Consider the following 23,830-nt stretch of genomic DNA (forward strand, 5'->3'; position numbering starts at 1 on the left):
TGAGCCTGCGCTCTAGAGCCTGTGAGCCACAACTACTGAAGCCCGTGTGCCTAGAGCCCATGCTCTGCAACAAGAGAAGCCACCACAATGAGAAGCCTGCGCACCACAACGAAGAGTAGCCCCCGCTCGCTGCAACTAGAGAAAGCCCGCGCGCAGCAACTGAGACCCAATGTAGCCAAAAATAAATAAATTAATTAAAAAACAAAAACAACAACAAACAAGTGGTAAATTCTACTGTTCCTTAGTCATAAATCAAACCTAACTTTCTGAAAATCAAACCAATTCCTTATAAACAGAGAAGGACTTGGAGAAAGTTATACTGACATGAATAAAGATTTTTTTAAAAAGGGCCACAAGATGAGCATTTAATTAAAAAACACACACAGACACACACACACGGACACACACACTTTCTTTAGGCTGTTGAAATATAAAGTCTTTAATTCTCCATTAAAAAAAAACAAAACAAACCTTGATTATAAGCTTTAAAACCATTTGAAGATGTGGAAGACTGTCTGCCTTTCAGCCTACTTCAAAGCCAGTAAAGAAATCATTTCTTCTTCTTCCAACTCAAAGTATGTTTAGGAGCAGAACATCTGATAGAAGTGGTATTGCCAATCTAACCAATTTTAAAATATAAAGTGCTTCTAGCAATATTTGGATACATATAATTTGACAAAAAAAAAGTTTTATAAACCTAAGCTTTAAAAAATAGAAAATATAAGCCCCAACAAAAAAAGCATAATTTGTAATTGAAAGAAAATAATATTTTGTAGAAAAAAAGTTGTCCTTCCAAAAAGAGACAAAAATGACTAACTTTTATTTCCCAAGAGAATTATGCCACTTTTATACAACAAAATTACAGTCACCACAAATTGCTTTCAACAATTCCACTGCTGCTTCATTTGACCACTTGAAAATCAAAATTCTTTCAGATTATAAATATAACTTTTTATAACTCTGTTATTACGTACTGTGAATGGGGAAAGGGGGCCAATCTTGTGGCCGTAGCGTCGAACGGCCTCTCTGATGTGGCAGGGCTGGATGGCATCGCTGTGAGCCTCAACACCACAGGCCGCAGTGCTCTGCGACAGAAAAACACATAAATTGTTACTAAATCAAAAACACACAACAGAACTACAGTGTATAAAATATGAAAATAAACTTTCATAAAATGGACGGTTTTTTCCCTTAGGATGCACATCATTGCGGCCATATACTACATCTAAAAAAAAATTCCATTAACAAATCAAAGATGACTTTTACATGACCCCTTCCTAGCAGACCAACCAAATGCAATTTTTATGCCCCCAATATTTCACCTAGGCCTACATGTCAAGGTACAGAAGAATACAGCCACTTGCGTGCAGATGAAAAGTGTCATAGGGGCTTGCTGAAAGAACCACAGGAAACTATTTTTTTAAAACCATTTAAACATTTATTATTATAAATGTTTCTTGGGAGCCTGTTGGACGTATTTCTGAAATAACTTGAGGGTCATCAATTTTAAAATAAAAAATGTAAAATTGCTATATATTTATAATACTGTGGACTGTCATAAAAGATCATTTCAACTTGGTTCCTAGTTTTCAAGGTATCCTCCATGCAAAAACAAAATAAAACAAAAACTTTCTATTTTAATCTGCCTCATCTGTAAAAGGCAGGTTTGAAAGTACAAAGAAACACAAGAAACAGAAAGATTATTTGCCATAAGACTATGGGTATCAACTCAAGAAATGTATGGAACATGATTTTAAAAAAGTAAAATAGGGGCATTATAGTCTCATGATTCAGTTGTAGACTCTGGCTTCCCAAATACCTGGGTCCAGATCCCAGCCATATCAGTTACCAGTTCTGTCAAGTTATGTAGTATCTCTGCACTTTAGTTTCCTCATCTGTAAACTGGATAATAATTATAATTGCTCTATAGGGTTGCTGTGAAAATTAAATGAGTTAATATGTGTAAACCACTTAGAACGGTGCCTGACACATGTTAGCTATTAACAGCATTAGGCTATTATTTACATTAAAAATGGAACCTCCATGTTCTTGAAATGATAAGCTAATTTACTTAAAAGTGCAGTGGATACCAGATGCCAGGTCATCAACATTAAAGAATCAAGAGAAAGAAATAGTAGCCTGTGTGTTACTATAACTCTGGTCTAGAGGTACCACTCTCAGAATTCCTTATAGGAGTATATCTAGTACAACCTCTATGGACAGCAATTTGGCAAATCTTATCAAAATGAAAAAACACAGCCCTTTTTGACCCAATAATTTCACCTCTAAGAATTTATCCTACAGACACATTACGTGGTACAAAATAATATAGATAGACAGATAGATAGGTAGATATTCACCGCTGTACTATCTGAATTCATGAAGCAAATGTTCATCAACGAGAGAACATGAAATCAATTATGATACATTCATTCAATGCAACAGAAACCACAGCAACACCAAAAAGAATGAAGCAGTTCCATACATATTCTTATGGAGCTATCTCTAAGATACATTGTTTGAAAAAATACTAGGTGACCAACTGGAAAACTATGTTAACCAGCTGTTTAAAAGAAAAAAGCTGAACATTATATGCTCATTTAAGCTTAGAATATTTCCACAAAGGTATCCCAAAAATCAGTAACAGTGTTTATCTCTTATAGTATAGGTGGGTGTCTGGAGGACATGGGTTAGAGGAAATATTTTTCACTGTATATCCTTCTGTACCTTTTAAATATACTTTTTGTGCTTCTTCTATTATAAACTAGTAAAATAATTATAAAAATTCCTATGAAGAGCATCAGCTAATTATACAAGCTGAACCTGAAATAAGACTTAAAACAAAACAGATCTTGATTATTTTTATTATTTTAACAAGATTTGAAATAAGCCAGATAGGAATTTACTCTAGGGTATCTTTCTCAATTTCATTCCAACAATACCCTAAATAACACATCAGCTATGCCCACAATAACAAGGATTAAGTTATCTTAACCCCTCACTTTGGCACTCATATAGAAGTGCACACACAGAGTTTTTTCTTTTTCTTTCTTTTTTTTAAATTGTGCTTTCTTGATTCTCATTCCAAATACTTTGTTTCAGTTGGAATATATTAAAATAAATGCAATTATCAGGTACCCAGTAAGGCTAAAGACTCTTCTGTTAAGTCCACTTGGCTCCAAGATGTGAATATGACTAATACAGACTCATTATCTGCTAGGGATAACAAATACTTGTGAAGTAAGTTGAGGCATTCTACTCATTTGTGGAAATGAATGCAAATAACTAGCTGGATTTGGAATCTAAAGTTAAGTTTTCCAGTGGAAACGCAAGTGGAAACACAAAAGGGGGACATCAAGAGGGTCAATATCCTGCAGACTAAGTGGGTGGGGAGTCCTTCCAGCGCATTCCTCTGTGGAAGCTCCTTTCTCCCTGAAAACTGGATTTATTTTTCATTTCTTTTCTCCATGGCCAATGGAGAGTCTACTCTTCCTCTACTTTCCCAAATAAATTTGGTTCTGGTATAGAACATTTTGGTCAAAATCTCTCAGAACCTCTGGCATGGCGATCCAATGGGACTTGAGAACACTGAGGTAGGAAGCATAAGTTAGAAACTACTTGTGGTTGCTATTTGTAAGATGTGGTAACACGTAAGCCAGGCCTGTTTGAATCATGTTATCGCTGCTAACTTACATAAAAATAAAAATATTCATTTTTGTGAAAAATGTCATTAAAATTTCTATCTTGCCAGTTTCAGGTTTACCTGCTATAATTAAGCAACTGCAAACATCAGCATAAGTTACTATGTGCACTTCTACACTTTCCTGATTTGCCCATTGAGTTCTTTGGAAGGAAACCTTTAAATCTAAAATGTTGTATTTGCAGTATTGTTTCTACCGCAATAAGTATCTTCTCATTTCTGTAAATATCTAGTCCCTCACCAAGGTACTCGAAATCTGTTTAAATTCAAAATTCATATTAACTTTAGAATTTTTACTTCAGCAGTGACTTCATAAATCTTGTAATAGTCTTCAAAATTGTTACAGGATTAGCATTAAATTTGTGTATTTGCTACCTAATATAAAAATATTATATGTTATAAATACATATAAAGAATGTTACATTTATGTACCAATTCAGCTTTCTCATTCTGCTTGTGCCCACATTACAGAATATTCTTTAAATTTTCAAAAATGAAACCCACATGTTTGATAGAATACTGAGTGCTGTTGTCTATAGTGTGTTTGTCAAAATTTCTGTGGGGACTAAACTCTTTATTTCCTAAAGTAAAGTACAAGGTGCTTCGTAAAGTTCTTCATATGTCAGGTACTCTTCCTCTTGGCTGCATTCATACTCCATTCTTGTATTCTTCCATTTCATTTTTATTTATGTCTTTTTATTCAGAAACTGCTGCTGGGTATTGGAAGCTGAAGTATCATATAGAGCCCTCCATGCTTCCCACATTTGAGTATTGTCCCTCTGCTTGTACTTGCTGGCTTGGATTGAATAAAATTCCCCAACGGCTTGAACTCTCAACTGGGGTACAAGAAGTTACATTGAAACTTCGGTTGCCCCAGGATCTCTTACAAAAGTCTGTACCTCTCCTGACTCTTTTCTTCTGAACTTAAGAGTTGTTGGGAAGAAACAGCTTTTAAAGAAATTTTATCCTTTCTCAGCCTTCCCCTTGCCGGGTAATCTGATATTTAAGAAGGACCTGGAATCTCAGATAATTGCCTCTTATTCTTTTCACATCCATAATGGTGGACTAGATCTTTCGTTAAACTTGAAACATTAGATTTTACAGAGGAGTAATACATATCTCAGGTTAGAGCAAGTGAAAGGTTAGTAGCACTATTACTGACTTCTGTCACTCACCGACCACATGGGTTGATGTATGACCTGAGTGGGCAGGCGAGTGTCTTCTTTCTCCTCACTCTTGTACATAGAGCTCTCTCAGTGCTTTGTGTGTATAGAGGATTTCTTTTCAGATGAAGTTGGGCCATTCTTTGGCCAAAGGCTATAGTATATTACAGTTAATTTTCTCATTTCAAAATTTAATTGAGATGTTAAATTTGTCATTCTATATAACTAGGAAGAGATTTTTTTTAAACTAAGGAAATTAAAACTAAAAAAGGTATTGAAGAGAAGACAAGAAAGAATCACCAAATTCAAGGATTCATAATTATAAAATTTAGAAAAAACACACAATATTATCTATTCTAAACTTCCCCAGCTCCTTCCTTACGTTATAGATGAGAGAGTGAAGATAAGGGACACTCCCAAGATTAAAATGATAGTATTAAGATATGGTTATACATCAAATCCCTTGGCTTCTAGTACACATAGCTAGTATATAATAGAGGTTTTATTATTTTATGTAGAATGAACTGTACCATGTTACCAACATAGCTAAGGTTTCCACTGAGTAAAAATCAAAATATAGCAAGAGTTTGAATGTAGAAAGATGTGGATGAGTAAATAGAGAAAAAATTATTTTATGTATGCATAATAACCAGGTTAATTACAACTTCCTACATACTTTGTAAAGCAAATCCACTGAAGAGGTCTTTTAGGTAACATTTTATTAGCCTGGTTTTATTTATTGAATGAGTTGGAGAGCACTACAGATGAAAATCTTTAAAACTACTTTATAATATAGAAGTTCCTTATAGTTCAGAGCTTCCCTTTATAAATAATCAGTGAGCTCTGTCATTTTGAAAACAAAAGGGGGAGTTCAGATGTGAGGATGAAATTTAAATCTGCTTACTATCAGTTATAAAATTATATCTTGGCATAGCTCCACTACTAGTAATGGCAAATGGTTCCTATTGTGCCAACGAACTTGTAGATAAAAGTATAAACTTTGGACAAATTATAAAAAACAAGTACCTGAAAGCAAAAGAGACTGATCTAACCCAGGCAGAAACTGAAAGGGGGCGTACCTATATTTAGAAGAAGGGAATGGCTGTGGGTTGAGTTTTCTGTTTTTACTGTTTTAGCCCAAGGGTCGGCTCCAGTCAGTATAGGGAGGACATGACCTTAGAGGCGTGAAGAACTATAGGCCAGAGTTCAGGGCAACCATAGTATGTGTAAAGTGAAAAAGAAAATCCCAAAAAGGACAGAATCAAAGAAGGGAAGTTCCAAATTCAGTGTATAAATTTTACCCAGTCTTTGACTAACTTCTTAACTATTCCTTTGTGGTACCAAATCCAAAAAACCCTGGTAATCAGGTAAAGTTAACTGAAGCGAAGAGAATCTAGCTGCTGAAGAGGAATTTGAGTTTGGCCTTTAGAGTTCAATCTAGAAAAGTAAACTGCCTGCTTAACACACATATGAACACACCACCACCACCACCACCAACTCTCTTCATAGGAATATAACAGAATCTGAAATCTCTATATTACTCACAATGTCCAGGATATAATTTAAAATTACTAGACATGCAACAATACAAGAAACTGTGACTTATACTCAATGGAGACTAAAATAATCCAGGTATTTAATTTATCATACAAGGATTTTAAAGCAGCTATTATGAAATAAAATAAACTTGTAATAAATGATAAAAAATAATAGTAGGAAAATATAAACTACAAAAAGAAACCAAAAGGAAATTATACAACTATAAAATAAAATATCAGAACTAAGACATTACTGGAAGAATGTTAAGATTGAAGCTGACAGTAGATAGAGTTTGGAACATAAAGGAAGATCAATAGAAGTTATCCAGTCTGAAGAACAGAGAGAAAAGATTGAAAGAGAAATTAAACAAAGCTTCAGGGATATGTGGGACAATATCCGAGTAACTAATGAGTATGTACTTGGAGTCTCAGAAGGGGAGAAGAGAGAGCATGAGGCAGACAAAATATCTTAAGAAATAATTGCTGATAATTCCCCCCAAATTTAAAAATATTTCATTTTCAAGAAGCTCAGTGAACCCTAAGCAGAATAAATATAAAAGAAAACCATTTCTATGGATATCATGGTCAAACTGCTGAAAACCAAAAATAAAGATACAATTTTGAAAGCAACCAGAGAAAAATAACACATTACATACACAGAAACAAAACTACAAAATCTACTGACGTGATTAAAAGAAAAAGGATGCTAGAAAACAGTGGAATTATATAATTAAAGTATTGAAAATGAAACTGCCAATCCAGAATTCTATAGCCAGAGAAAGTATCTTCCAGAAATGAAGGAAAAGTAAAGATATTTTCAGAAAAATGAAAATTAAGAGAAATCATCACCAGCCAGCAAGTGCTATAACAAGTGCTAAATAAAATTTAGTAGAACAAAAAAGGAAAATGATACCAGAAGGAAAGTCTGATCATCAAAAATAGAGGGACAGTAGAAATGGTAAATGTTAAAGTCATTTGATTATTTAAGGCAAAAATAGTGTTATGGTTTATAACATGTCAACATAAGATGTATATCAACTATAGCATAAAGAACAAGACTAAAGTAGATAAACCTATATAAATATAGAAGTCTTACATTTCATGTGAGTAAAACAGTACAATAACAACTCTAAGTACATTGAAAATTTAAGGATCTATATTGTAGTCCTTAGCATAACCACTAAAAAATGATGCAAACAGATATCACTAAGAAATCAGTAGATACATTAAAATGGATTTCTAAAGGAGTGTATAATTAAACCCAAAAGAAGCTAGGAAAGAAAAACAGAAAAAAAAAATAGAGAAAACAAGCAGCAAACTAGCTGACCTATATCCGAACCATGTCAATACATACATTAAGCATCACAGATTTAAAGACTAAAATTAAAAGATACAGAAAGAAAGGAAAAAGAAGCAAGAGTCAACAATTTTTTGTTTAAAAGAGATGTACTTTAAATATTAAAGATACAGATATACTGAAAGGAAATGGAGAGAAAACCATATATCATTTAAATAGCATAAGAAGGCTGGAATAGCTATACTAATCAGATAAAACAGTTCAAGATGGATAGTATTGCCAGTGATGAAAAGAGAGATTTCATAAAGATAAGTAAATGGAGAGATATGCCATGTTCATGTATTATAAGACTTGGTATTGTGAAGACATTTATATCCTCAAATTGATGTAAGATTTCAATCCAATCCCCTTCAAAATCCCACTAGGCTTTTCCTTTTTCTTTCTCTCTTTCTATATCTCCCTCTCTTTCTTTCTTTTTTTGGGTAGAAACTAAATTTTAATTCTAAAATTTACATAGAAATGCAAGGATACAACATATCCATATTAAACCCGAAAAATAAAAGTTTGAGGACCTAGACTACCTGACTTTGAGACCTCCTATAAGCTACAGTAATCAAGGCAGATGACAATGACAAAAGAACTGACAAGTCAATAAAACAAAATTGAAATCCCAGAAAGACATCGACACAGTTATATGGTCATTTGATTTTCACAAAGCCACCAAAGCAATCCAATGGGAGAAAAGAGTCTTCAACAAATGGTCCTGCAATAACTAGATATATGTAAAAAAGTGAACATTGCCTCAACTCATAAAAGACACAAAACTTAATCTGACTTGGTTAATGGAACTTAACATAAAAGGTAAAGCTAAAAAGCTTCCAGAAGAAAACACAGGAGAACATCATCATGAATTGGGAGTAGCCAAAGCTTTCTTAAGACAGAACACAGAAAACAATAAACAAAAGAAAACATTGGATAAATCAGACTTCATTAGAAGTTCAAAACTTCTGCTCAACAAAATACACCATTAAGACAATGAACAGGTGAACTACAGAGAGAAGATATGTGAAAAACATATATTTGACATAGGATTGTTATACAGAATATATAAAGAACTCCTACAAATTCTAACAAGAGACAACCCTACCTCAAAAATATTGTGTAAAATATTTGAAGAGACTCCTCCTTGAGGAAGATATATGAATGGCCAATCAGCACATGAAAAAATGCTCAGCATTATCCGTCACCAGGAAAATACAAACTCAAACTATAGTGAATTATTATTAAATATCCATCAGAATGGTTAAAAGTAAAAACAATGACAACATCAAATGTTGATGAGCATGTGGAGCAACTGAAATTCTCATATATTGCTAAGAAAGTATAAAATGATACAACCATTTGGGAAAAAAAATTCTTGCAGTTTCTTTAAAAACTGAACACACAGTTACTCTATGACCCAGTAATTTAATTCCTAGCTATCTACCTAAGAGAAATGAAAGCATTTGTCCATAAAGACTTGTACAATAATGCTCATAACAGGTTTATTCATAATACCTCAAAAACTGGAAATAGCCTAGGTGTCCACCAAAAATGAGAATGAGTAAACAGATATATACAAGCAACTTACTCATCAATAAAGAAGAATAAATTATACTTATACTGAAAAACATAAACTTCAAAAATGTCCTGAAAGAAATTTCACACAAAAGAGTATACATATTATATTCTCTTTATATGAGGTTCTAGAATGGAAAAAACTAATGTATGATGAAAAAAACAGAACACTGTTTGCCTTTCTGAGGATGGTGACAGGATTGTCTGGAGGAGGTATGAAGGAACTTTCTGAACTGATGGTAATGTTTTTTATCTTGAGAAGGGATTAGAAAACAACAAATTTATACATTTGTCAAAATTCATCAAATGGTATACTTAAGAATTGAGTGGTATACTGAATATAAATGTTACCTTTAAAAAAAAGGAACCATAAACAAATTATACATAATGAAGTGTTTAGGAATGAAAAGTAAGCTGATGTATGCAGCTTACTTTTCAATGTACTAAAAAAAATGAACAGATGGATGGATTAAAGAACAACTGGATGCATATATATAGTAAATGCAAATATAGTAAATATATAGTTAATATATTAAATATAGTAAAATGTTAATTGTAGGCTTGCCTGGTGGCACAGGGATTAAGAATCCGCCTGCCAATGCAGGGGACACGGGTTTGAGCCATGGTCTGGGAAAATCCCACATGCCACGGAGCAACTAAGCCCGTGCGCCACAACTACTGAGCCTGTGCTCTAGAGCCCGCGAGCCACAACTACTGAAGCCTGCACGCCTAGAGCCCGTGCTCCACAATAAGAGAAGACACCACAATGAGAAGCCCGCGCACTGCAACAAAGAGTAGCCCCCCATTCACCGCAACTAGAGGAAGCCCGAGTGCAGCAGCGAAGACCCAATGCAGCCAAAAATAAATAAAAAAACAAACAAAACAAAACAAAAAAACCACATTGAGATACCACTACTCTAAAAAAAAAATCTTTAAAAAAAATGTTAATTGTAGAATCTAGATGGCAGATATATGGTATTCGCTCTACAATTCTTTTAACTTTTTTGTGTTTGAAAATTTTTATAGTAGAAAAAATCAATTATCTTGCTGTAAACTGGCTGCTTCTAAAAATCAGATTTATGAGAAAAATAGAACACATTTTCCATACTCAACAAGACCTCTCCACCCTGCACCAAAAAGAAAAAAGAAAGGAAAAAAAAAAAGAAAAAGAAAAAATATCACTGACCTTTTTTCTTTTCCTTTGTTTGGTTTTAGCTGAGTCTTGTCCAGCACTCCCATTCCCTAGGGATCCTGATGTGGTTCTCCCTGAGAGCTGTGATCCAGATGACGGAGCGCTCGGTGTAGGAGGAGGTGTGTTCTCAGGAGACTCTGGGTAGGACCTTAGGCAAGACCCCTGTCCAAAGAGATGTGGCTTTGAAATCAAGCAACCAGAACTTCTACTAACATTTGAGTTTGTTTAACATCTCATGAATTCAGTAATATTTGAAAGTTATAAAAACATAGTTTATTATTATCCAGTCCACAGAAATGATGTCACCATCTTACCCCTAAGGGTCTAAATATATTAATTTTTAATCTGTCTGATCATTTAGATAAAAATCAGGATTCCTCAGATACAGCTTCCAAAATTTCTGCTGATTTTGTCAAATAGAGATATTTTTACTGAGAAGTTTTCTCAGTGTTTCAAACTTACTCAAAAGGAAGTTCTAAACTTTCCCCCCAAACAGGATGCCTTCCAGACATTCTTTGTAACATGGTGACCAGCCTTCGCCTAGTAACTCAAACTCAGTGCTTTAGGGTCACTGTAGATATATCTCTAGCTCCTCCAACACCTAGTTCCTTCCTTCATTCAGAATATGCCTCATATCTATCTGCTTTCTTTGGTTATGACTGTAAGTCTGTTCTCTCTTCCATGTGGAAGCACTTCAAATATTTGAAGACTGTTTATTTCACAGCCTCTTCTCTTCTATAGGTCAAACACCTCAAGTTCCTTCCACCACTTATTATGAGACATGCTTTCAGGTTCCTCCTCCCGCCCATTACTCTCCTTTAGACATCCTTCACTTTGTCAATGTTCATCCTATAGGATGGTGCCTAAACACTGAAACAAAACAAAAAACATTTTCTTTTCAGTAACATCACAATATTGGCTCCTAAGAAATGTATAGGCAAATAAAAGTTTCTAAGTCTTTCTCATGTATGGTATTGTTAATTCTACATTATCCTCATACTATCTACTGGCCTACAATTTACATTGTATTTTAAAACTTATGCTAGGCTTTGTAAAATGTTTTGCTGAAATTCAGATATTGTTTTCAATAGTATTTCTTTGATCTGCTTGCCTAGAAACATCAAACAAGAAGGAATAAACCTAATGTGGCATGAGTTGTTCTTAGAAAAAACAAGGTGACTCCTAGAGATCATTGCTTCCAGTATATAAACCATATATTAGAAAACAAAATCTAGAAAATTAACTCATATTGAAATTAACCTTGGTAATCTGAGAAACCCAAGCTTAACTAGCTCAGTTCCTTATATAGTTAGTGTTCAAGAACGATAATTATTAAAATAGAATGCACTGTGTTAACTCCATGCCTTGAGTTTCCAATTCCAAGCTACTGTACATAGCACCTCCATCTGGATCTTCTTAAAATACCCTTTTGAACTCATCAACCTTTAGCCAAGAAACTTTCAATTCTTCCTTAATAACTCTAAGCGTCTAAGGTCTTTATTTTCTAACCTAACTCCCCACTACCCCTTCTCGATGAATTCTTGGCTTGAATATTTTAATCACAGTTCTTCTCCCCCCAGTACAATTACACTTATGCTGCCTCTGAGGCCTAGAGTATTTTCCCCACTTTTACCATCTCATAAAAGTCTTATTTTTCCTTCAACACCCAACTTCCTCTCTGAAGTCTTCTTTCATGGTAATTAGGGAGTTGTTTTTAATCTCTGAAATTTCTGTCTATGCCACTCATTTGGAAATTAGTACACACAATCTTGAATTGTTTGTTTGTTTGCTTGTTAATTTACTTCCTTGGTTGTTTTACAGAATGTTCTATCTCCCTAAATACAGATCACATTAGTTTCCAGAGCCCCCATTTGTACCTAATTTGGTAAAGTCCTTAAAGCAGGCCCTTGATAGTGGTTGCTGCTTTGCAGTGTTGATGTGTAAGATTCCTACTCTAGAGTGGCCATTCTTTTTGTGTCGCGTCAGGTAATAAAGGGCAGAAAGACTTCCAGTCTCTCCGAATGTTCATTCTGACCACCAGTCACGTCGGAGGAGGGGTGTCTGGCGAGTCAGGGAAAAGCTTGAGGCTTGTACTAACATATTTAGCCAGGATACCTCCTGACGTTCATGCTCCCACCTCCCAGAGAGCCCAGGAAATTCAGCACACATAAGCCATCTTTCTTAACGGCTGGGTAGCTGGGAATAGCAGCTGTGGTTGTTGAGCAGTTGCCCAGGGCAGCTTGGCCACCCTGGAGAACTGAGAAAGTGGGAGGGACATAAAGAGTTTTCCTAGCCACGTAAGCAATCCCTTGAATGTTAAGGGAAAACTAGGCTTGTTATGTTCACCGTAAATTTCTTCAATTAGAAATGTTACAACGAATTTGTCTGACGTTAATGAAAAGCATACTTATACACATATTCATAAAGTGAACATGTATCAAAGACAGTTTAAAGGGTGTTCTTTGACATCATAATTTGGGTTTGTAACATAAAGAAAACAAATAGTGTTTAATCAACTGGGTAAGCTTTAGGGACTTTTAAAGTATATTCGCTGATAATAACGTATGACCTTTTCCAAGACAAAAATGGATTTTTAATGAGCATAAACATTTTAATTCCTACTTTAGTTCTAAGCCAATCTGGTTCTACAAGGGGCATAAAAAGATGTCAAACTTTTGGCATGTAATAAGATATAGGCAGATATCTTTATATATTTTATAAGTATCCTAGAGCAGAGATATACCTAAATTTGGAGTTCACTGGGTTCACAGATCCCTTATATCTGCAGAATGGTTTCAGACGGTCTCTCAACACCCTGAAATTGTGTACAAAATTTGCAAATGTCTTTATGGTGAAAGGATTTACAGTTTTCTTCAGATTCTTTGAATGGCTTAACCATTTTCAGTTTATATGTTTCACCCAACTTGATCCAAAGTTCACTTCACAATTATACATGCAGATGTTAACCTAAGCTCCTTGCTGCCTTCTCTATGGTTATTAGGTTGAATTATATGAAACTGATGTTTATGTTAGTAAAAAAAAGTCAAATTATTGGCAAATTCATTAAATAGATATTATATTTCTGGTTTTTAGGCACATGCTGCTTACAGAGAATATTTTTTATGCCAAAAATGATACACAGTTATTATACAAAGTCTTAAAGTTGGCAAGATGACTTTATAGTCTACACAGGTGGGGATCCCAGCAACATAAATGGAATCAGAAAGGATGTGATTATCATATGATAGGGCCAATTGAAACACAAAGGATAAATGGGGCCATGCTTCTTTAAATCATGTTTAGAGATAAATCAATAACTGGAAAGTAAAACTATCAATAAATGCCAGGAATTATTATTACACGAATAATAATAATTCTCTCATCTTTGAAGCAAAAAGAAATAACTTTTCTCAATGTTATTCAATTACCTAAACCAGGTGTTTATCTCCCATGGAAATGAGAGGTGTGCTTTCACCGAAGGGCCAGGAAAGCTAAATAAGGCCGGGAGAAGGTGAAAAAAAATCATTGTATTAAGTGGATTGTTAGGGCCTGGTACATAGTAGGTATTTGTTTGAATGTTGAATGTATTAAGATTCTTTGACTGAAGGCTATATATTCCTACACAATCTTTTTCTTAGAACTACATGTAAATACCAGCCATGAGAAAAAACTCCACAGATGGGTCAAAGACAGATTTTTTTTAATACTTACCTCAGCAGAGCTGTGATACTGAATGAAGGTGGCAGAAATGGCATGGCTGAAGGGGTCTCCTGCCTTGGTTACCATGTCCTGCCTCACAAGAAGAGCCAGATCCACTAACTAGAAGATCAGAGCAATGAAACTAAAGTCACACAAATGGAAATAATCATCAGTGTCACTGAAATGGTAAAGCTAAAAGCAATATATCCCAAATGTTATTGATAATATTGTCTGCCTAAAAATCTGCATTGTGGACATGAGCATATGCTTTCATTGGCTGGTACATGGACCTACCCATGAACATAAATGATATAGTCTGACCTCCTAGTGGAGAGGTTCTCAAAGTTTGTAATCACTAGGGAAACATTTTATTTAATCTTTTAAATTAATTAATTTATTTATTTTTGGCTTAGTCAGGTCTTAGTTGCAGCCCGCGGGATGTTTCACTGCGGCGGGGGCTTCTCTCTTGTTGCGGAGCACGGGCTCCAGACGCGCAGACTCAGTAGTTGTGGCTCACGGGCCTAGTTGCTCCGTGGCATGTGGGATCTTCCCAGACCAGGGCTCGAACCCGTGACCCCTGCATTAGCAGGCAGATTCTCAACCACTGCGCCACCAGGGAAGCCCCTGGGAAACATTTTAAAATACATATTTCTGGGTTCCAAGCTCCGAGATTCTAATTCAGTAGGTCTGCTCTGGGGTGTAGCTGAGAAATTTACATTTTAAACAAGAACCAAGGAGATGCTGACGCTTGTAGTCTAAGAACCATGCTCTGAGAAACTAGAGGGCAGTGATTCCAGACTCAGATTTTGGTAAGCACTCAGTAGACTGTACATTTCTAGAAAGCTGTTTTTCAAAGCTCAAAAATAATCTCTAAACAAGAGAGATGTGTACTTAGAATTCAGTGTTGAGGAAAAGTATGCAAGTATTCCATTTCTGGTTTGGCTAAAGTTGCAAGAAACAGTCACTTTTAGCCTAACACCCACCGGGGCTGAGGATGCAAAGAAACATAACTGAACTAAATTTTAGAAAATGATGAGATCATCATAGGAGAGAACTCATGGCTGTTCTCATTCCTGGTAGAGCAGCAGGTGGAAGAAGAATTGATGATGGACAGGGATAGGGAGAAAGCAGCTATGTATGGCCTGATATGACACATTACAATTCTTACCTGTGCCACAGTTTCGTACGCTAAATATGCTAAAATTTCCATAGCGATGACATTGGGCTTTATCTCCAAACTGCTGCAGTCCAACCAGTCTCGAAATTTGGAGGCTTTTTTGGCTAGCCATTAAAAAAAAAAGTATAGAAAATTTAGCTTTGGAAGTGTTTTAATACTGCATATTACTATCACAAAATGAAAAACATTTCTATTGAAAATTGCATAGGAAAAACAATGCATATAATATGCAACATTTTTGAATTTATATTCTAGCCCCAAGAAATCCCTTATACATTTGCGTCTTTAGTATCTCTGCTACATAACACTGTATACTAAACCACTTAATGTTTAGCACTTCTTACAATGTGTCAGAATAAGTTATCATTGGTCATAGCTTATGTTATAACAGTAGTCAGAGAATTACTTGCTTGATGTAACTTTAATTTATTCTTGTGGAAAGAAAATCCTGCAAGAAAGAACCAGTGATAAAAAAGGAACATATAGAAATTGTATTTTTAATACCTTTCAAAATGTGTCTATTACTTGAATAGGCTCAAAGTTGTGAATTTAGAATTAAATAGAATAAACTGATATCTGGCCTGATCTAAATCTGTGGTTACATTCTCCTGATTGCAAAGATGTCCAAATTCTCAAGCCTGACTCTCAAAACCACCCAGGCTGATTCCAACCTGCCTTTATATTATTCCCTATTAAAATGTCACTGGCCTTGAGTATAATCCTCTGTGTTCACCCCTGCATGGGATACTCTATCACTCTGTTCCATTCATATGAATCCTGCCCATGCAAGCCAAAGGTATACATCCTCAACTCTAGTCATTTACTGAACTCTTATATCATCAGAGATCCTTTTGTATCTGCTTATAATTTCTCAAGCCACATTACAAGTTTTTTGTGGACCAACACCACGCGTCACGTCTCTCTGCATACCTACCAGTACTAAGCACATGTGGAACCTTCTGTTAAATATCTCTAAACCACCACAGTGCTAAGCAGAATCTAACTTGACATAGATCCTTCATTAGATATTACTAATTTAACTAGTAACCCAGAGGGAAAAGATTGATAGTGAAGATTTTATCATATCTATAACATAATCATCTTTTAAAAAATCCAATGATTATTCTTTTGATTAATCTGGTCTCACAGGTCTATAAAACACTTAACAGTAACTCCAAGCATGATGTTTTGATCCTTATAGATAAAGTCTTCATGGATTCCACATACAGAAGAGTTTTCTGTGAAATAAATCACAGGAGACATTAAGTCCTGCTATCGAAGCACATATCCAAAGCTGTCAACTGTGGCAGAATTATGATAATCCTGCTTAAAGCTATCTCCCTAAAGTAACCAATCTTCCCAATGCTCTCTGACATGCAACATTCCATCTAACTAGTAAGCTGCAATAGCTCACAAACACTTGGTTAACATCTGTGGAATACTTCTGAAGTTCAAGTCAACAGGCAGCAATTTGGCAAGATCAATAAAATGTACCCTATTCACTTCTCCCTTTGACGGACAGTAACATGGAAACAGGTATTTTGTGACTGTGCTCTAAACACTTTATTTTAAAAGTAAGGGAAAGAAGAGTTCTTGGTATTCTGTCAGATCTGCCTACCTAAGCAACAGAATCGTCAGCTTTCCCACTAGATCTTACGTACTGAGAATGCAGAGGTGAGGACCATGGGTCCACCGTGGTATCCCAGCACCCAGAATAGTGCCTGACATTAGCACACTCACCATAAATATTTCTAGAAGGAAGAAATGAATGAATGAATGAATGAACAAATGAAAGATATTCCTTTAATAAAAGGGTAGGGTCCAAACTTTTCCATACATCAAAAAAGATGCATAAGACCACTTGGGTTACTACTATGCCAGCAATCTTCCAGGTGAAGGTTCTCTGAGCTAATTTCCTCCCTGTCACCTGGAGGACTGTTTCAGAGATGGACCTTTCCAGGGTGATGCTGGTTGCAAAAAAAAGAGGCACAGATACTCTTAGTCATGATAGTTTGTTTTCACCAGAAGTAAGAGGGCATGAAACTGAATGAGTTCCTTTTCCTTCACCCCTCTTCTCAATATATCAGGAGAAAGGGTAATCCTGGAAATTGATCAACAGTCTAAATAGAACCTTGACCAAAGGTCAAAAATTCCTGGGATTATCCTCTTTCTGACACAACCTGAGTTTTCAGCCTGTGCTGGAAATAAAACTACTTTACTTAATAATTTCATATGGAAATTTAAGGTTATCAAATCTCATACACTTTATCTTTCTCATCAGTGATCAATGGCAAAATTCAAGTTCCTCTCAATATTCCATTCTCTCACCCCTGCACACTATTTCATTATTTCTACCACATCCCTTCTCACCAGCCTTTCCATTCCTGATCCTTCCCGCAGAGCCCTCTGTAATGCTCATTCCACTCTGAAGAAAACCTTCTGCAACTTCTATCTCTTCAAAATCACTGTTCTTTGAATAAATTGAAAATAACCTTCCTCAGAGGGCATGGTTTTCCCTGGAAACTTCTATAGTAGGGGTTCCTTCTTTCTTTCCTTTTATACATATTTATTGATCGGCTACTGATTGCCAGCCTGTTCATTTCCCCATATACCCGAGGGTATATCTTCATTCTCTTTCTTTCTCCCACAGGGAAAACATAAAACAAGTAGACATCAGATTTCTAACCAACGACAGAGGCTAAAAGACAATGGAATCATGTTTTAACCCATAACTATTAGTCTACAATTTCCTACTTAACTAAACTATCATTTAAGTATGAGGGCAAAATAAAGCCATTTTTAAGACAAAAATGAGTGCTTTAAGCACTTACGGGTGCTTGGGAAAAACAAAATTAGGCTGAGAAGGGAAGTTTAGATACAGGCATACCTCAGAGATATTGTGGGTTTGGTTCCAGACCACCACAATAAATCAAATATTGCAATAAAGTGAGTTACACATATTTTTTGGTTTTCCAGTGTATATAAAAGCTATATATACACTATACTGTAGTCTACTAAGTGTAAAATAACAATATGTCTAAAAAAATAGCTTAATTAAAAATAATCCTGTTTGGAAAAAAAAAAAAAATCCTGTTTGAAAAATGGTACCAATAGACTTGCTTGATGCAGGGTTGCCACAAACCTTCAATTCCTAAAAAAACACATCATCTGTGAAGCACAATAAAGCAAAGAGCAATAAAACGAGGTATGCCTGTAGTTACCAACTTAAAAAATTTTAAGTCAGGGGTGTACTTTAGAAAAATTAAGGATAGCAACTAAAATAACAGCAACAGAATATATAATATACAAACTGGTTGATGAAAAATGGAATGAAGAAAACCCAATCAATCCAAAGAAAAGGAGGAAAACCAAATAAAAAAGCACAGTAAGTTGAAAACACAAAATAAGACAGCATATATAAACCCAAGTGTATAAGTAATTAAATACATATAAATTAAGCTCATCAATTAAAATACAAAGAGACTCTCAGATTAACTAAAAAGAAAATTTAGGTATTTGTTTACAAAATCCACACATAAAACAACAGGTTGAAGGGACTGGAAACAGGTTTATCAAATTATAACTAAATTAAAGCTTTGTGAATTAATATCAGATTTTAAAAGACTTTAAGGGAAATGACTATCTGACTTACATAAATGTAACAACAAAACACTGGTGAACAATGATCAGTGTCCTGGTTTTACAACTTACCCTCAGCCTATAAAGTTATAGACATGTTATTTTAAAACGCACCAGTAGTCTCAACTAGTGAGTGCTATGATCAGATATTTAAAAAGACACAAATGGCTGGATCACAATTCCTATATCTTGGTAATCTATCAGGCACGGAATGTAAAGAGTCTGGTTCTGGAATTGCTGACCCCCTTGGACTGAGCATTCCCAACGACAGTATTGTGGCATATAATAAAACAGATTCTCCCACGAAGGTTTCATGACGAAGCACTTATGGGTACCATATCAAGAAATATTTTTAAATGCCCAAATCCCTCTTCTTTAAAGAAAAAACAACTAAGCATAAGATACTCTTTATACTACAATTATTTTATACAGAAATAGAATGTATTAATTTTTAATCTACTAAGTTTACTACTAAGTTACGAATCAAAAAATTGTTATGAAAAATCAGATTTTTAAACAAAAGATGTATTAGGATGTGTCAATGACTACATGTTTTAGTGTGAAATAGCACTTCTGTTCCTTTAAATAAATTAAATTTAAAATATGATTTAAAAAAATAGTTCAATAGCACTAAATGTTACTTTATAAAATGGAGATTTATACTTATAAAAGACTTGAATGCCATTTTTAAACCTAAAATTTACAATACAAAAACCTCTCATTTGCTGAAATTGCCATGATCTGAAGTGTCATTTACTTAATGCTTCACAGATGTATGATGCCAAATTGTTAGTCAGGCTGCAAAGTATATTTAGTTAGGAAAAAAAAAAATCTTCCCAAACATGTTTTCCTATATTTTACTGACATTTACATGAGGCACTATTTGAAATGTGTCATTTATTTGCACTTTATGATCTATAAATGAAGCTCTCATTTTCTTTTTCCAAATCAAATACATTGTTATTGTGACCACATAATAGCTTTTCGTTTAAAGACACCATTGTGTCCATGATCCCTCAGATTAGGGTCATGTGCTACTTTGTCATATTTTTAACTGGACTTTTCATCACACTTACTCTTCGACCTTCACCCCGAGAGTCTTAGTCATCACTGAACTGTTGCTGTAAGGATGTTTTGTACACAATCCAGCCCACTATTTATCAAGAGCCTTTATCTATTCTTAGTAAGCTGTGTGCAGGGGTGGGACAGCACTAATTTTGCCATAGGTACAAGAGCGTGGACTAATGAATGTGCTAACGTGGAATGCACGCCACAGTGGGAGCTTACAGACAAAGATGCAAGAGACTGTTTATGTTGATATGTTCTATTGTGGTTAATATGAGAATGCACGCATGAAGGGAAAGTTTGGTATTTATTACTATTAGGGGCTTTTAAATGTCATGACTGTACTACTACAGTCCATTATGGGTCAAGTACAATCAGCAATGCTAGTGTAAAAATGACTAAGAAACCAAAAAAGAAATTTAAATGGGAATATTACAAAAAATGGAATTTTCCTGACTAAAAGTAATGTGAATAATTAACATGGCTCTCTGTGTATTACCAGTACCCTTAAAAACCTCTTAATACTATTAACTGCAAAACAGCAGAGTGGGGTAAAACCTTGTATAGGCTCCCCTACAATGCAGAGGCTGTTTCCATAATAGTTATAACTATGCATATATGTATTAAACTCACCAATTTCTAAGGAACACAGATGGTGCTGTACTTTAGTGTATCTGTAACACATAATCTCAAACGTATAATGAAGCAAAGTTAAATGCTTACTTACAGAAACTTAATTGTCGACTTTCACAGAATTCTGCATATTGAGCTGAATCCATAATTCGAGTTTGTCTTTCTGCTCTCTAGTAGATAAAAATAAAAAGACACACAATTTTTAAAGCAAGTAGACTTTTATGTTTCCACAGCTAAAACCCAGAACTGAAGTTCCATTTCCTTTTCTTACTCTAGGTGAATAGTTTAGTACCACCATAAATACCATGATACATAAAATTATGATAACAGTAGTTTTGAAGCTTGTTTCTCTTGGAAATAAAGTTTAAAAACCATTTTCCAGTCCTCTGTTATTTTTATTGCAGTAGAAGAAAAAACTAAAGGACCTCACTTCTTAAGACTCTGCACTTCTAAATTTTCTTTAACTGTACCACACTCTTGAAGAAAAAGAAAACTGTGAGGTGTTAACAAATCAAACAGAAAATTTGTTATGAACTCTTATTGCCTATCTGCCTTAAAGCTGGGATTTTTCAATGTTAAAATAGGAGTCAACAAATGGAATCCATATATTTCCCCTCAGTTAGAACATACAGCCAGAGCTAACAAATCCATATTTTAAATTGCAAAGAAAATAAAGAAAAAGGTAAACACAACACAAATCCTTTAATCTGAGTCCAGGTATGATTCACAGTTTGGTATAGTTTCATTCGTGGGTTTTTGGATGCAGTATAGCAGATGTTTGCTGCTTCATTGTCCCACAAGAGGTAGGATAATTATAATTCACCCATAGTTCGGTGGGAAAGAATATGACCGCTTCCGCTTCCTTGGCAAGGGAAGCATTTTGAAATGAGACAGGCTGGTACTTCTTGGAATGAATTTCTGGCCAGTAAAGGAAAAAAAATTCCCTGAGATTTAAAATTTTTTTCTGCTTTGGAAGGACTTTCAGCAAGTTTACTTTATCACAGTTGGTGGAATACATAAGTACCACTTCTAACGTCTGTGGGTATTTTTACATTTTTTTAAAACTGAAATTATTCTTTTTCATCTTGTTTGATTTGGGTGAGTAGACAATTTAATTCCAATGATCTATCAGTTGATGGAATGAATAATGGCACACTAGCTGCAGTTTCATAGAGAAAAGATAGATGGGGGGTGGGAATTAAGGCAAAATTTACTAACTACTGTGGTTCCTTCTAAGACCACTGATTATTTTTTCCCTTCCTTCTCTCCCCTCCACCTTTTCCTTCCTAACCTCCTCCACACATATTCACAAACACATATGTGTGTTGACACAAACCCAGACTTCTCTTGTTTATTTATTCTCTAGGTTCAAGTATCCTTTTTGAACACGTACAAGTAAATATTACTCCCACACACGTGCAGGTATATGTATGTGTTGTATGTGTACATGTATCCTGTTGTGTGTGTATCTGAAACATCATGTTTCCTTAAGGGTATATTACTGGATAAATTTTTATGTACTCAGAAGTATTTTTTGATATATGAAAGCATGATTTAGTTTTGTCCTTTTTAATGTATCTGATACATGACTCAATAAATGTTTGCTAATGGAAAACAGGAAGGAAGGAAGGGATAATTTATGTGTTTTGAACATGACAAATCTAATGTGTTTATTAAAACAAAAAACCTCTGAGACTGATATCTTTAATGTATGTACATATTATGTATGCATGTCTGTATGGGCATCTGACTGTCTGTGTCTGACTATGAATTCTAGCTCCTAAAAAATATCTGACACATGGTAAATGAGCAATAAAACATTTGTGGAATAAACAAATGCTACCGTCTTGGTCTATGACGCAGGCAAATGGCTCTAATGCAGCCAATCCTTCATTATCCATGCGTTCCTCCAGGTCTTCTCTGCTACTCTCCAGCTAGGCAGCCTCACCCACCAAACACATGCTAGACAGAAGGGAATCAGATGACTACGGAAAAAGAAAGTTCCTAAGGAGATTCTTAATACTAACTTTCCTCCAAAAATTGGACATTCAAGATTTGGCTTCTGTATACATTCTTAGATAGCTTAGATGGTGATGTATTTTATTTTATTTATTTTTTCATATTTAAAGATTTAATTTTTAGAGTAGTTTTAGGTTCACAGTAAAATTAAGAAGGAGGTACAGACAGCTCCCAAATACCCCGTGCTCCCCCACGCGCACAGCCTCCCCACCATCAACACCCCCAGCAGAGTGGTGCGCTTGTTACAACTGATGAACCTACACTGCCACATCATTATCACCCCAAATCCACAGGTTACATTATGGTTCACCCTTGGTGTTGTACCTTCTACGAGTTTGGACAAATATATGACATGTATCCGTCGTTATGGTAAGTTGATGTATTTTAAGTCCTCTAGCATCTATGCAGTAACCTTTGATCTCGGGAGCCCCGTGAAGCTACTAGGGTATGCGTAGAAATTATTCACCAAGCGCCTAGCATACAGCAAACACACAATGTGAAGCAGTTCACTCAACAGCAAAGATTTATAGGCAGTATAAAATCATGGCTAGAGAGCAGCATAAAGTTCATCTTGTTCAACCTCTCTCTTTTAAAGATAAGGAAATTAAGGTTCGGAGGGAAATGATTTGTGAGAGGTGACCAAGTTAGAACTGAAGCCCAGGACTCTCAATTCCTTGAGGAAGCCTATTTTCATTATAAAGAGCTGTCGCTAACATACAGTAATTTTTCACTCCAATATTTTTCTTTGGGATCCTCTAAACTCTATACATTATCTTATTAAAAGGTATTATGGAGCCACTGTAATTAACATGTCCAAACTGTTCACGAGAAAATGAAATTAGTGAGGCCCTGGGTCAGCAAAGAAGGCAGATCTGGGGATAGCCTAGTACAGGGTGTACAAACTGTAATGTACCTGACAGTACACGGGGGTGCTGCAAACACGTCACAGGTGTGGAGGGATACTGTTTCCCCTCAACCTTCTGGATGCCTCACAAGGCTGAGGCAGCAGAAACCCCAGGCTGTTATCTGGCCACCAGCTGCCTTGTGCATTTACCTTGGCATAGAAATGTTATCATTTTCTATGTGTGCCA

At 35.2% G+C, this 23,830-nt stretch overlaps 1 protein-coding gene across 10 annotated transcripts in view; it reads right to left on the reverse strand.

The window, feature by feature from the left end:
- SUPT3H (SPT3 homolog, SAGA and STAGA complex component) overlaps positions 1-23,830 on the reverse strand; it is a 441,526-nt gene that overhangs the window by 104,757 nt on the left and 312,939 nt on the right. For all 10 annotated transcript variants that reach the window (XM_082347635.1, XM_082347640.1, XM_082347634.1 and 7 more), the window contains exons 7-11: positions 20,815-20,890; positions 15,375-15,487; positions 14,219-14,326; positions 10,502-10,669; positions 975-1,085 (exon numbers count right to left, since the gene is read on the reverse strand). In XM_082347635.1, coding sequence (XP_082203761.1) covers positions 975-1,085; positions 10,502-10,669; positions 14,219-14,326; positions 15,375-15,487; positions 20,815-20,890 — 576 coding nt within the window. The remainder of the gene's footprint in view (positions 1-974; positions 1,086-10,501; positions 10,670-14,218; positions 14,327-15,374; positions 15,488-20,814; positions 20,891-23,830) is intronic.

This window comes from Balaenoptera borealis, assembly GCF_965194805.1.
Source record: "Balaenoptera borealis genome assembly, chromosome: 12".
Taxonomy (NCBI): domain Eukaryota; kingdom Metazoa; phylum Chordata; class Mammalia; order Artiodactyla; family Balaenopteridae; genus Balaenoptera; species Balaenoptera borealis.